This window comes from Euprymna scolopes, chromosome 20 (genome assembly GCF_053919585.1).
Source record: "Euprymna scolopes isolate OS-2025 chromosome 20, ASM5391958v1, whole genome shotgun sequence".
In the NCBI taxonomy this organism is placed as follows: domain Eukaryota; kingdom Metazoa; phylum Mollusca; class Cephalopoda; order Sepiida; family Sepiolidae; genus Euprymna; species Euprymna scolopes.
Genome location: NC_136501.1, coordinates 49,240,133 through 49,254,490, shown reverse-complemented (window position 1 = coordinate 49,254,490; position 14,358 = coordinate 49,240,133). Strand labels below are relative to the sequence as shown.

At 44.2% G+C, this 14,358-nt stretch overlaps 1 protein-coding gene and 1 non-coding gene across 2 annotated transcripts in view; both read right to left on the bottom strand.

Moving 5' to 3' along the window:
- Positions 1 to 14,358, bottom strand: part of LOC145241424 (uncharacterized) — a 151,177-nt gene that overhangs the window by 32,902 nt on the left and 103,917 nt on the right. Inside the window, exon 2 of the mRNA XM_080104371.1 lies at positions 7,743 to 8,004. Within this exon, the coding sequence (XP_079960497.1) occupies positions 7,743 to 7,899 (157 nt within the window). The 5' untranslated portion in view covers positions 7,900 to 8,004. The remainder of the gene's footprint in view (positions 1 to 7,742; positions 8,005 to 14,358) is intronic.
- LOC145241788 (U2 spliceosomal RNA) lies at positions 6,236 to 6,433 on the bottom strand. Its single transcript, XR_013862606.1, has one exon. It is a non-coding gene; the product is annotated as a U2 spliceosomal RNA (small nuclear RNA).

Genomic DNA, 14,358 nt, shown 5'->3' with positions numbered 1-14,358 from the left:
CGATTGTTTCGGGCTCGCGTTCGTCACAGCACGGACAGAAGCGGCTGGTATGTTCTTTATACCGGAAAAGTACGTCGAAGAGGGGCAGCGCATTTCGGACCAGTCGCCAAGTCAGGGAGAATTCCGAATTATTCAGAATCTCCCGTCCCGGCGCCCAACGCCATTGAGAACGGACAACCTCCATCGACCATCCCATCCGCCTACAAAGTGGATCCTTCGCGGTCCCCTCCACTAAATCCCGATACAGTTTCTTCCTTGGCTGATCGAGGACATTGGTCCCCGGCAAAGCTCTAAGAGCGGTTCGGCATTCGGAGAAGAACTTGGACTCCCCCTTCGGTCTACGACGACTTTCTACCGAAGGGTTGGGTTTGAGGTTGGGAAACGAGTTCTCAACCACAGGGACCCAAGGAGCGTCTCCTTCAAGCGAACGACCCAGGAAAGCCAATCTCTCGGCATTTCTATGACACAAGAGACTGGGCTGACCCAGGCCTCCCTCGCTCGGATTTTGAACACAGACCTCTCTGCAGACATAATGCTTACCCTCGTTCCACAAAAGTGAATCGAGGCGCCCTTGTAAGCGGGTTAGTCGTTCTGCAGGGAGAGGAAGTACAGACAAACGGTAAAGGATGAGCGGAAAGACGTATGTAGCACACGCCTCCGCCCGACCCTTCAAGGACAATTTCCTTCCAATCCAAGTCTTTACTGACGATTTGACCTTAGACTGTACTTCCGACCAATTCTTTTCCAGCTGAAGTCCCGGTCCAAACCAGACACGGAGAATGCGGACCGGTCCATCGGTCCAGCTGAAAATACCTGGAAGCGAGTTTACCCCGGTCCAGGCCCCCAACCGCAGGCCAACAGACTTGCTACGGTTGAAGATGGCCCCTGTTACTTCTTCGTATCGAGCGAGCGCCTCGACCACCGCTTGAACGTCCGTGAGGCAAGACACGAACACGGTGACGTCATCGGCGAACGCGGAAACCCTGGCTCGTGTGCCTCCAGGGAGAGCTATTCCGCGCAGGACTGGTGTAGCCGCCTCGTCCCTTAACTTGCGAAGGAGGGGTTCCAACGCCAGGACATACAACAGAGGCGACAGCGGACAACCCTGTCGCACCGACCGAGAGACAGCGAATGACTCCGACAGCTTACCGTTGATCTGCACCGCTACCGTCGGCCTGTCATACAGAACAAAGATCCACTTGCGGAAGTCCGGATTAAATCCGGCGGCCTCTAGCACAGATCCTAGGAACCGATGGTCGACCCTATCGAATGCCTTGGACTGATCCAAACTGATCAGCGCGGCTTCGGCGTCGTCTTCTGTCCCCTCTATGATCGAGCGTATCAAGTGCAAATTGTCTTGAATCGATCTCCCCTTCACAGCATAAGTCTGGTCCGGTTCGATCAAGTCAGTGATGACAACCTGCAAGCGATTCGCAAGAATCTTTGCCAAAATCTTTAACTCTGTGTTTAGCAGAGTCAAGGGCCTAAAATCATCAAAGTTTTCCCTCCCACCATGCCGTTGACCTTTCCTCAGCAATGTGATCACACCCTTGGTCACCTGTCCAGGGATGGAACCCTGGGCAAACCAATGGTTGAACATATCCTTCAGAATAGGGACCAACATGGGCGACAGCCTCAAGTAAAACTCGTAGGGTAAACCATCAAGCCCCGGGGATTTGTTATAGCCGACCTGCTTCAACGCAGTAATGACCTCATGTTCAGTAATAAGACCATCACAGCTAGCCGCCCGAGCCGCCGTGAGGCGGGGCGAGTCAGCCAAATAGCTGCCAAACTCATCAACCCTGAGTCTGGGTAGTTGGGTGAAGCGCACCGATAGATGCTCCCGAAACCCCTCGCAGATCTCCCGAGTCGATACTAAGGGGTGTCCTTCCAGGTTATGTACTTTACGAATGTACCCATCCGAACCGCGCCTTAAAGCAGCCTTACGCTCAACAGCGTCAACATTCACAGCCTCGTTAGAAACTTTGTTTAACCTAGCCCTAACTACTTGACCTTCATACCGCTCGCTAGCCAAGCGGTTGAGATCTTGTTTAGCTAGTGCTAACTCTAGGGGGTCCCCCCCCTCCACCGCCCGGGTCAGCTTATCCTCTAAACGCTTCTTTGCCTTAGCCTTATCTATCGCGAGGCGTTGGCTATACTGGACAGAGAAGCGCCTAATTTTGGCCTTGAGACTAACCCACCACTTACTCCCTGTAACCGCCCCCACTAAAGCCCGCTGAATTAGCTCAGTGACCTTCAACCGGTAGTCCTCCAGCTCCAACAAGGTGCTGTTGAACTTCCAGTATCCGGCCAGTTTAGGCCTAGCACTTAAGCTCAAACGGGCCATAACAAGTTTATGGTCCGAGTGTCCTAGCAAGTGGAACGTGGGGCAAGATAGGAAGTCTACATCGCCTCTTCTAACTAACATCCGATCCAAGTAAGTGCTTGGATGGGAAGGCACTACAGGATGCCACGTCCACATCTCCCGCCCCGGATGATCCAGACGAAATCTGTCGACGAGATCGCACGAGGCCATCAGGTCAGACAGACTGCTGTCACACCACGCCGACCCGCTAGTCCCCCCGACCTTATCTATTTTGGGATCAAGGATTGCATTCCAATCCCCCATTAAAACTAACCGTTCCGGATCCACTAAGAAGCCCTCCAACCGTCGAAAAAAGGTTGCCCTCTCTACAGCAGCATTGGGAGCATAAACAGCAACAATCCGAAAAACACTACAATTAACAGCAACATCAACAACAAGCGCCCGCCCGTCCTCGCCTGCGTGAACAACATTCACCGACGCTGACAGGGTGCGACTCACTAGCAAGGAGATTCCACGACTATAGGTATTGCCATATGCTGAGTAGACATCGTAATCGTTTACCAGCACCTGACAATCCCCGTCACAAACAAAGTGGGTCTCCTGGATAGCGGCAATATCTACCTTGAGGGACACCAAGTCTCTCACAACGCGCGAGGCCTTGCTTCGACACCTGATGCCCCTCACATTCAATGTAGCCAAGTTCAAAGACATGATAACTTACCTCAAGCACTGTCACAGACGGGTCTGAAATCCTGGGCAGTGAGGACATGGCAGGCCTGGCCAAGGCTGCCGGTAAGTAAATCCGATGAAGGTGATCCATCCTTGGCCACGCCCCCCACGTCCAGGGGGAAGGTTAGTTTGAGTGCCCTGTATAGCGATGGGTGTACATACATGGGGATTCTACCCTCACATTTAAAGAAAATGTTGGTCAGCGAAGGATGGTCCCTATCCACCAGCTGCTGGCCTGGGATCGCATTCTTCGCTGCCTTAATCATTGCCCACATTCCTCCAGTCCTAGCGTCCTTGTCGACCCTAACGAAAGTGGTCAACAAGGGAGCGTCCTTGAATTTAGTGGGGTCTGTTACTAGGTCTCCACCGACTTTTTCAAAGTTTTTGAGTTTATTGTACCGGACCTTCTGTTGTCCTTTAAGGTCCGGAGCCGGTTGGAGAGGGTCTGTTTCACAAATCCTGCTTCCTGGCAGGAAGGGGAGCTTTTTGGTCCGTTCAGTGCGGACTTTGGGAGTGGGGGAGGGGACCTCTTTTGGTTGATGGGGAGGCTGAGCGCTTGGGGAGGGGGTAGCCTGCTCGTTTTCTTCTTTTTGGCTCCTGTCACGGGATGAGGGGCGGGAAGAGTTTCTTGGGGCCTTTATAGGAGAGGGGGAAGGTTGTTCGGGTTGCTGGGGTGTTGGGATCACAGGGGGCTCATCCTGTGTTGTTGTTGCGAGGGAGTCCTTCTCAGTCTCAGTGGGGGTAGGAGGGTTTGCGCGTGTCTTGCGGCTTTTCCTCCTCCTGGCCCTCCTGATCTCTGTTGCGCTCAGGGCCATAGAGACGGTTGTTGTTTCTTCCTCTGCCTCTGACGCGGCCTCCTCCTCAGATTCTGGTAGTTTCCTCTTGTTTGAGGAGGAGGGTGTCTGTGTGTCCATCTTCTCCGTCTCGCTCTTCGGTTGGTCTTGGTCTTGGGTGACTGTCTGCAAGAATGGCTGTTTGTTGGTCTTGCCTTTCTTTACGACTGTCACCCAGCCTGTCGGTGCCTCTGGAGGATTTGCGGCCGGCGCGGGAGCAGCGGCTTGATTTGTTGTCACGCTTGTTCCCGCCGCTTTTGTGGGCTTCTTCCCTCCATTCCTCTTCGGACAGTCCTTCGCCATATGCCCTTGTTGTGTGCACAGCCAGCAATGGGGCCTCCTCCCTTCCACTATAAGGGAGAGTGTCCACTCTCCGAACTTGAGTGTGGCTGGGATGGCGTAGAATCCAGCCTTGTCCAGGACCATCTGTACTTTGTAGTCCCCGGTCATGATGTTTCTTAATCCGCGGACCGGGGTGACTTCCTCTACGTCCCCATACTGGCTTAGGATAGCCCCCAGTTGTTTGGCCTCCATATAGCAGGGGACGTTTAGAGCAGAAACATTTGCTCTCCTCTTGTTCATATAGATGGGTTGGAGCTTTATGTTCCTGCTCTGATGACAGGTCCTGGACAGCCTGACTGCGTCTTCGGAGGTGGGGAGCAGAACATCCCACTGTGCGTAACTCCTTCTACAGATGTAGTTGGCGGGAATGTTCTGCTCCAGCAACACGTTCATCATGGTGTCCTTGTTGACGCCCGTCAGACCCCTTGTCTTGGTGTCTGAAGTTATCAGCGAGAGCACTCTTTTCTCCAGAACTTCCACTTGACCCGGGAGGGGTTGGATGTTGTTCCCCTGGGTATACTCCTTGTAAGTGGAGTCGAAGAGTGCTCTGTAGTCTTCGGGCGTCAACTTCCCTTGCTGCTCTTTGGGGCCCCATGCCGGTCCTCCATCCTGGTGGGTGTCAGCTGGACTCGGGTTGGGGGGCGTAGCTGGTGTTGTGGGGCTCTCCATTGTCATGGGCATTTTTGGTTTCGGAACGGGGCCGTTACCAGGCAAAGTAGGCCATTGTGTTTTTGGCGTTGTTTCGTCCTGGCTTGGTTTGCTCTCCGGGCCGCTCCCCTTTCTTATTTTCTTCCTTTGCTGGGTGGCTGTCCCCTTGGGGGATGGAGGTGTCTCCCCTTCTGGTGCCGTGTTCCCAGCTGGAGCCTTGGTGGGTACTGTCAAGGGTGTCTCTCCTTCCAGCTTGCTTTTGTTACCACTGGCTGGAGAGTCACCCCTTTTCCGTATTTGGTCCTCTTGGGGAGTGTTGGGGGGCCAATCACTGTCTTCCCCGCCGAATAGTGAGCAGATGGAGGCTATTACCTCTTCGTCCAGCGCCTCGGTTTGGTCCGCGGTGCTGTTTTCCTCCTTTTCTGTTGGGGAGTCGCCCTTTGGGGGAGCGGGGGATGGGTTCCCCGGTCTTCCTCCCTTGGTTCTGCCGTCCTGGGGTGCAGCTGGTTGGCTGGGTTCTGCACTTTCCCCAGCTAGTGACTTAACGGCAGCTTTTTCCGCTGGGTTGCCCTCGTGGGGAGCGGTTGCAGGTGCTTTTTGGGGGGTTGCCGCGGGCTGCGGCCCTACCCTCCCGCTTTCTTCCAAGGTCGCCGCGCGCCGGGGCCCTACCTTGTTTCCTGGCGCCGTCTCGCCGGGAGATGCATCAGCTCCCTCACATAGGGAGTCGTTCGCAGTTGAGATGCTGCGCATTTGGGGTGACGTACCCCTCCTGCCTGGCATCGTGGCGGTTGCACTGGCCGCTGGCACGGACCAAAGTGTAGTGGGGGAAAAGAAAACCCAGGGGAATGGAGGGGGAGGAGGAGGGGGAGGAGCGGACTTTGAAGAAATTAGAGTTTTTGACTTCCCCTCACGGGGATGTCGGGTTAGCAGCTCAGATCCCCCCGCGAGGGGGGAGAGCAGAGAAGAAAGACGCAGTGGGTGCTAGCGGGTCAGAGTGCCGCGTCGCAATTAAGAGAGAGAGGGGATAGGCATCCCTGCCCACAGAGGGGAGCAGAAACGAAGCACCCGCCCAACCCCACGTCACCCTACCCACTAACTACCCCAACGGAAGCGAGAAAGAGAACCCTGTCTGCTCGATCCACTGGGAGAGCAGCGAAGATAGACAAAGTTTGGGCCTGGCAGGTCAGAGTGCTGCTCAGGCAATTAAGTGTGGAGAAATTAGACCATCCCCTGTCTCTAGAGGGAAGAGACCGGAACGAAGAAAAAACGCATGCAAAAAAAAAAACAACAAAAGCAGGTCTCAACTACCAGCTAGTGGTGCTGGTCCCGAGATTCCAGTCTCCCAAAAAAGGGGATCGGTTTCCGGGTCCAAGCTCCCACAAATGTGGAGTCGGTCCTTTAGGTCCTGACTCCCCAAAGGAGGGGGTCGGTCCTTGCTAACGAAAGTTAGTATGAAAACACCTTAACCTAGCCCGAAAGCCCGGTGGCGGAAAGTTTAGTAACTGAGAGAACAGATACTACACTTTGATCTTGACCAAAAGGCCAAGAAAAGGGTATTTATTTGCTCCCCCACCAAGCAAATTAGGCACAAGGCCGATTTTTAATGTGAGGAGTGAAGGGGAAATGGGGACCTGGATAGTGACAATTGGTATGAAGGGTTGCTTCTACATTGACCAAGGTCTTATATGTGGGGCTGCCCCTACATATGGTCTTTGCTTGCAATATCTGCCGGAACAGATGGTATTTATTTGCTCCCCCACTGAGCAAATTAGGCACAAGGCCGTTTTTAATGTGAGGTAAAAACCAGCTCCCCTAAAAGTAGGCAAAAAGGGGGCACTCTGGTTACCAAAAATAATTGTCCCAGTATAGAGGGTTTCCCCTCCACTGACTGGTACAAATTATCTTAAGTGCAGCATCTGCCGGAACAGATGGTATTTATTTGCTCCCCCACTGAGCAAATTAGGCACAAGGCCGTTTTTAATGTGAGGTAAAAACCAGCTCCCCTAAAAGTAGGCAAAAAGGGGGCACTCTGGTTACCAAAAATAATAATTGTCCCAGTATAGAGGGTTTCCCCTCCATTGACTGGTACAAATTATCTTAAGTGCAGCATCTGCCGGAACAGATGGTATTTATTTGCTCCCCCACTGAGCAAATTAGGCACAAGGCCGTTTTTAATGTGAGGTAAAAACCAGCTCCCCTAAAAGTAGGCAAAAAGGGGGCACTCTGGTTACCAAAAATAATAATTGTCCCAGTATAGAGGGTTTCTCCTCCATTGACTGGTACAAATTATCTTAAGTGCAGCATCTGCCGGAACAGATGGTATTTATTTGCTCCCCCACCGAGCAAATTAGGCACAAGGCCGATTTTTAATGTGAGGAGTGAAGGGAGGGGGAAGGGGAAAAGGGGACCAGCTCCCGAGAGGTGGGAAATGGGAGCTGGTTAAAGGTCAGACATGTGGGGTTGCCCCCACATCTGGTCTTTGCTAGTCATAGCTTGTAGTATCTGCCGGAACAGATGGTATTTATTTGCTCCCCCACTGAGCAAATTAGGCACAAGGCCGTTTTTAATGTGAGGTAAAAACCAGCTCCCCTAAAAGGGGTCACTCTGGTTACCAAAAATAATAATTGTCCCAGTATAGAGGGTTTCCCCTCCATTGACTGGTACAAATTATCTCAAGTGCAGTATCTGCCGGAACAGATACTACACTTTGATCTTGTTTATAGAAAAGCTTAAAAAGTTAAGAACACCATCTATTAACAACAGACCTTTGATCTTAACCAAAAAGGCCAAGCACAAAATGTTATGGACGGACCGACTTATAGAGTCGCTTGCACGCGACTAAAAATTAAAGTGGTTTAGCTTACCTGCAGACGGAACATCAACACTGCTGTCCGTGACAGCGCTGAAGCTGCTACTCTCGTCAGTTTCAGACTGGGGTCGTGGTGGCGTCTCTGATCGAAGGGGATTCACATCTGACGAAGTGTCAGCCGAGTCACTGTCTTCTAGTTTTCGTTTCGGCATCGTGACAATGACAAAACGGCGACAGTTTTGGAGTACAAAGTTGTCACCAGAACTTATAACGATGACATGCGTTTAAACGTGGGAAAAAACGGTGTCACTACATTTCTGAAAAAGAAAAAAGAAAAAAGGAAAAGGTGATTAATACAGGGAAGAAAAGAAAATTGTTTGAAAAGACTGGTAGAGATTATGCAACCATTGCCTTACTCTAAAGGAGGTGATAAAAATATAAACATATTCAATTTGAATTATTTAGATTAGTATTCTCAGTTTGGTTGTTATATTCGAGTTTTGACTGACCTTTAATCTTTAGGTCATCATAGTCATGGTTGTGGCATTCACCCTGGATCAGTTGGGTCAGTTCTTTCCAACAAGTTTACCATGTCCTGAACACTGGCTGACCAGCCATAGAGATTCAAGGCTGCTTCTGTTATGAATGCAAGCTATTCATGGTTCCAATGACGGATCACGTCCGTAGCGGAGGGCCCAAAATAAGTCTAGCATCCTACTTCACTATCCTAAAGCAGGTTTAGATAGACTTGACCACACAACATTTCTTCCGGCCTGATGGTAGAGCTTGATCAATGACTTCACAGATGAAGTCACCTGCGTATCGTCGAGGGCATGGTCCAACTAGCGAAGGTGTCTGGTAAGGGAAAATTTTTGGAGGGAATCGATCCTGCAGCGAGTACGAATTGTACTGTTAGGGACAAGCTGTTGCTAACAGAAACGGAGGATGCAACGTAGGCAGTGAGAGTTGAATACCTCCAATTTGCGTAAGTCACTTGCCCGCACAAGCCAAGTCTCACGGTCATAAAGGAGAATGGTGCAGACAAGGGCCTGGATCTGATCAGATCTTCAGGTACATCTTTTTCAAGTCGAAAATCTTGAGGTCAAACTCTGGAACTTATCCAGTATTTCGAACCAAACTCATTTAATCCATTCTGCATTCACCATTAACAGGTAAAAGTGATAATTTGTGATTTTCTTAAGCAATGGCATGCAGTGGGGTGGCATCTGTATTATATTTCTCTTTAAATATAAAATATATTTTAGTCATCGACATACAGACCTGTTTCGTTGTATCACAACTCATCAGTGCCGCTAGACTAACACCTCTCCCAAGCCGAGGATCGAACCTAGAACCGTCGTGATGACAGTCGGCAGTCCTACCCCCTTGACTACGGAATCGGTGGCCGAAATTAACCTGTCCGAACGATTATTTAAATAAACATTCGTCCGCTACTCGTAGAGGGCTCAATATATTATATTTCTCTTTATACATTTCACTTTTTTTCTTGAACTACTGGCCCGACCTGGCTGAAATTTTGTATAGATCTTTGTTATGATAAGGAGCAGCAAACTAAGTATTTTATTATCTGCTTAATGCAGAGTTAGGGATTGGTATTTAATGCAAAAAAAAAAAAAAAAAAAAAAAATGAACAAAACTTTAACCATCAATTTGGCATAAAACACTGATTCTAAGTCAACAGACCATAACCTTTTCCATGCTTTTAACAAACTAAAAAGTTTAGTCTAATAATATTTAAACCATCTTCCTTTCTCATAATATTTCTCAGTACTAGGATTTAGGCTTCAGTGCTTGGGACATGGGATCAAGTTAGCTCAGGATATCACAAGACCTCTGCACCTCACTTGTCTGAAGTAAGGATTGAACCTTTAACCTCCAAAAAACATTGACTTAAAACTGAATTTTACCCAATTAACAATTAGGCCATATGTCTATGTGAACAAGTATAGTATGAAGTTGGGGGGGGGGGCCTAATTTTGTTGAGATGTGTAGTATGGTTACTAGTGAGGAGAAAATTCCAATATTTTTACCCCCCCCCCCGATTCCAATACAATTACCGATTCCAATTCTAGAATCGTTTTTTTTTTTTTCTTTTCTTAGTAGGCAGAGGATAGTGGATAATCTTCATCTGTTTTTAAACGTAGATTTACAACACTGTCACATAAACGGCCATCTATGTTTTCACATTACAGCACTGGTTAAGATCGAATGAAGAAGGGCATTGAATCAAGTGTCCGTGTTGTAACAAATCTAATGCACAACAATCGGAACTGCATTTGTTTTGGATCTGGTAAATTACGATGGTGTTTGAGTATCTTGTGGCAATCCACAGTCTAATTACTGATGCGTCAAATGACAAGCTATCCAACTGTATACACATGTAATCTATAATATAAGTCTCACCTGTATGTTTAAATCTATGTATGTATGCCTAAAACTTTCAACAGAGCCGACGGATTTTTACGAGATCAGTATTGGTTTGAAGCTCGCCCCTTCGGACGACAAATATCGAAAAATTAGCTAAAAACATAATTTCCTTCACCCTCAACTGGGCACTTTTCTACAGAGAGAGGTCGCTTTTATTGCTGATATTTTCGAAAGTCATCCCCTCTTTTTGATTGACTAGCCTTAATTTAAAACCTTCCGGTTTGGCAATGGACACAACGGCAACGACGTCACTTTTTTTTTTCCCCCACGTTCTTTTCTGCCTTCGTGTCACAGGTTCAAGCTTGCCTGCCTACTACCACTTTTTTTTTTTTTTGCTCAACACACACCTCCAAACACCCAGGCAACACCGGGCACCCAGGCTAGTATACAATAAGAGAAAATCAGAGTGCAAACAAATATTTTCGAAATAGCGAAAAAAAAAAAAAAAAAAAAAAAAAAGAAAACTTTTTTTTTTCCGTTAAAATCCAAAATTTGCATTTCTTTGTCTTTTTAATTTAACAAACTTCTTCAGAAAATACATATAAAATACATTTAAAAGCCAAATTACAATGCGATATTATTAAAATAAACAAATATTTATTAGTTTGTTTAAAATAAATATTTATTATAATATTGCGTTGTAATTTGGCTTATAAGCGTATTTTATGCATATTTTATCTAAAAATTTAAACAACACTTCTATTACGGAGAACAATTCTGACTTAAACTTCTAAGTGTTTTTCTTTTTTTATTTATTGAATCCAAGATTGATAAACTCATTAATATTTTTTATGATTTGGATTACTATTCTAATCCTGGATGTTACTCCAACAACGTTTTGGTCGATGAAACCTCCGACCTTCTTTAAGTGCATCTTCACAACGACTGATGTTGGTGAATGGTGAAAAAGAATTTTTTTTTTTTTTTTTTTCACAATTCATTGTCCCAACACTAATAACTGCTCATTAATATAGAATTAAAAAAAAAAAAAAAAAAAATTTTTTTTGTTTTTCACAATTCATTGTCCCAACACTAATAACGGCTCATTAATATAGAATTTAAAAAAAAAAAAAAAAAAAAAAAAAATTTAAATCCAAATTCCACATCTAAAAACATGCAGAAACAATCAAAGTTAGGTTCAACAAAATTATTTTTTAAAAAACTAAATTTCTTGACCCTTTGAAGATAATGGATAGTAAAAATCACCCTTCATGGGAATATGGAGCAGCATTCAAACGCTTCAACACTGTCGCACAAACACCCATCCGTGCTTTCACGTTACAGCACTGGTTAACATGGAATGAAGAAGAGTGTTGAATCAAATTTTCTGTGCTATAGCAAATCTAATGCACAACAACCGGAACTGCATTTGCTGCGGATCTGATAAATTCTGATGGCCTCCGAGTACCGTGTGGCAATCCACGGTCTAATTACTGATGCAGCAGCCGACAAGCTATCCAAGTGTATACACACGTGTAATATGCAATCAGAGAAATTCAGAGTGCAAAAAAAAATATTTTTGAAACAGAAAAAAAAAAAATTTCTGTTTCAAAATCTTCCAAAACTTCTATTTTTGTCTTTTTTAAAAATTTTTTTTAGCATCTTAGGATTTATATAACAACGCCATAATTCTTTGTATGTCTCTAATTGTTCCAATATTTAAAAAAAAATTATTTTTATATATAATCTTGTAATTACAAATCTATTTTCATGCCGTGTATGGAATACTGTTGTCATATTTGGGCGTGTGAATCCCTGTCCTGTTTGAGGGTTCTTGATAAGGTGCAGAAACGTATCTGTAATTTTATTAGCCCCCCCCCCCTTTCTTCTTCTCTGCAACCTCTTTATCACAGACATGATGTTGCTTATCTCACTTCTGTAAATAATACTATGGCATGTATTCTTCAGAATTGTTTGATCTATTCCCTGCTTCCTTTGTTTCAGCTCGTTTGACTAGCTAGTGGTCTCAATCAATTCAATGTTTTGATACCTCATTGTAATACATCTTCCTATTCCAGTACCTTCTTTCCAAGAACTGAGACTTATGGAACTCTTCCTGCTGACCATTTTTCCCCAACCTATAACCTGGGTCTTTTCAAGATTAAGGTTAATAGTAGTGAGGGGACGATTCCAATATTTTTCCCTTATTCTGATACAATTACCGATTGCGATTCTTTATAAATCTCTAAATTAGTTGTTATTTTCCCCTGATTACCATAGAATGCATGCTAAACGTGGACATATTTTCCTAAACGAAAAAAAAAAATACACTGGGGGGGGGGGAGTCATCCATTGATCTTAGCTTTACTAATAGTTCAAAATCAATAAATATTTTTTTATTTTATTATTATCAGCAAATAAAGATTTGGCTTTAAACATGTTCAAATAAAAAAGACAATTAAAAGTATTGTTTTGGCATCGGAACATATGCACATATTTTTCCGTTAATACGCATCTCCTGTCTTTGTGTTAAGCATCTTTCTTCTTGTTAGCTTGTTGCATCAAGTGGTTTCATGCCTTTTCTTGAGCGATTTCCATATATTTTTTTCCACAATAGGCATAGAAAGAAATGACATAAGGGGGTTGTATCTGTTACTGGACCAGTTGGTTGGTTGGTTGTTTTGTTTTACGGCATATCAACCCTTTTCAGGTTATTTAATGCCGAATCTGGTGATTTTGAAGAACGATTTTTTAATATAGTATACTTGTTTTTTAAGTCGTATTCTATTTAACCCATAGTTGGGACCCTAACAGGTGCTACCACTCCGGGTCAGAATGGACCTGGGAGCAATGGCAATTAAAGGGTGGCTCCACACTTCCTAAGGCCTGCAAGCTGGGGCCCTCACCATCGGATATAGTTTAAGGTCATATCCAGGACCTACTGGACCAGTGAGTGGATTCTTGTTCCAGTTAAGAATAGCTCTTTTGGGGAACTGGATTTTCACCACATTGAAAACGAAGCTTGTGTCCAACTTTGCCCTTGCAAAGAGAGCCACATATAAAGAACATGACATAAAAAAAAAAATGTAAAAATACTAAAAGCTATTCACATTTTAAAACCTTTTTTTTTTTTTTTTTTTTTTTGCATTATTCGGATCGTTCTTCTTCGGTGTTTTATCCTCACAACGTTTCATAAACCTATCAAACACTTCGAATTCTAATGATTATGTTTGTTGGAAAATTAAATCTTGTTTTTTTTTTTCTTGCTTATAAATTTTGCTTGCATCACTCAAAACCTTGAGGAATATCTAATTGATATTGAATAAGATGTCTACTATGAGACAATAAAGAAGTTTTATCCAATTGAAAAAAAAAAGTATGTGATATACAGAAACGGCATATTGACCAAAGAAAAAGTTGCTTTTTTTTTTCTCCACATTAAAAAACGACCCTGGTGTCTCACTCTGCCCTTGTGGGGAGGCAAAGTAAATAGGAACCACATTTAAGTACGCTCCGTAAATACACCAAAGCAATATGAAAGTTTCTTTTTTCTTTTTTTTTCTTTGTAGACGATGCTGAGAATTAGAAACTATTATTAAATTTCTAACGAATCTACTTGGAGGGACGTCTGTGAAACCAATGGTCTGTTTATAATAAATATCCAGTTTGTAAATATTTAAAAGTGTGCGTGCGTGTGTGTGTGTGTGTGTGTGTGTGTGTGTGTGTGTGTGTGAGTTAGAGATAGAGAGTATGAGTGTATATATTTTTAACTTTTTTAGCAGAAACATTCTTAGAACGTTCCAAGACGTTATTGGAATCCAAATTTGTTGCTGTTTATATATTCTATGCAAATTCGCTCTTTTTTTTTATTATTATTTTATTTTTTTTTTTATTATTTAATTTTTTCTTTATTATTATTATATTTTTTTTATTATATTTTTTTTTATATTTTTTTATTATATTTTTTTATTTTTTTTATAATAATAATAATAATAATAATAATAATAATAATAATAATAATAATAATAATAGTAGTAGTAGTAGAACAGGGGATATATATAATAATTTAAAAACATGTTCCAGATTTGCTCTAAAACCACAACATTAATATTATATAATGTGAACTTTGGTTGTGTATAAGCTTTTGGGGTACTACTTAATCTTTTATGTGATCTTAAAAGAAATATATATTACTATTTCATTTCTAGTACATGTAGAAATTAAGACAATCTCTGTAGATTAAGACTAAATGAGAAATTTGAAATTCTAAGCTTTAAGGAACC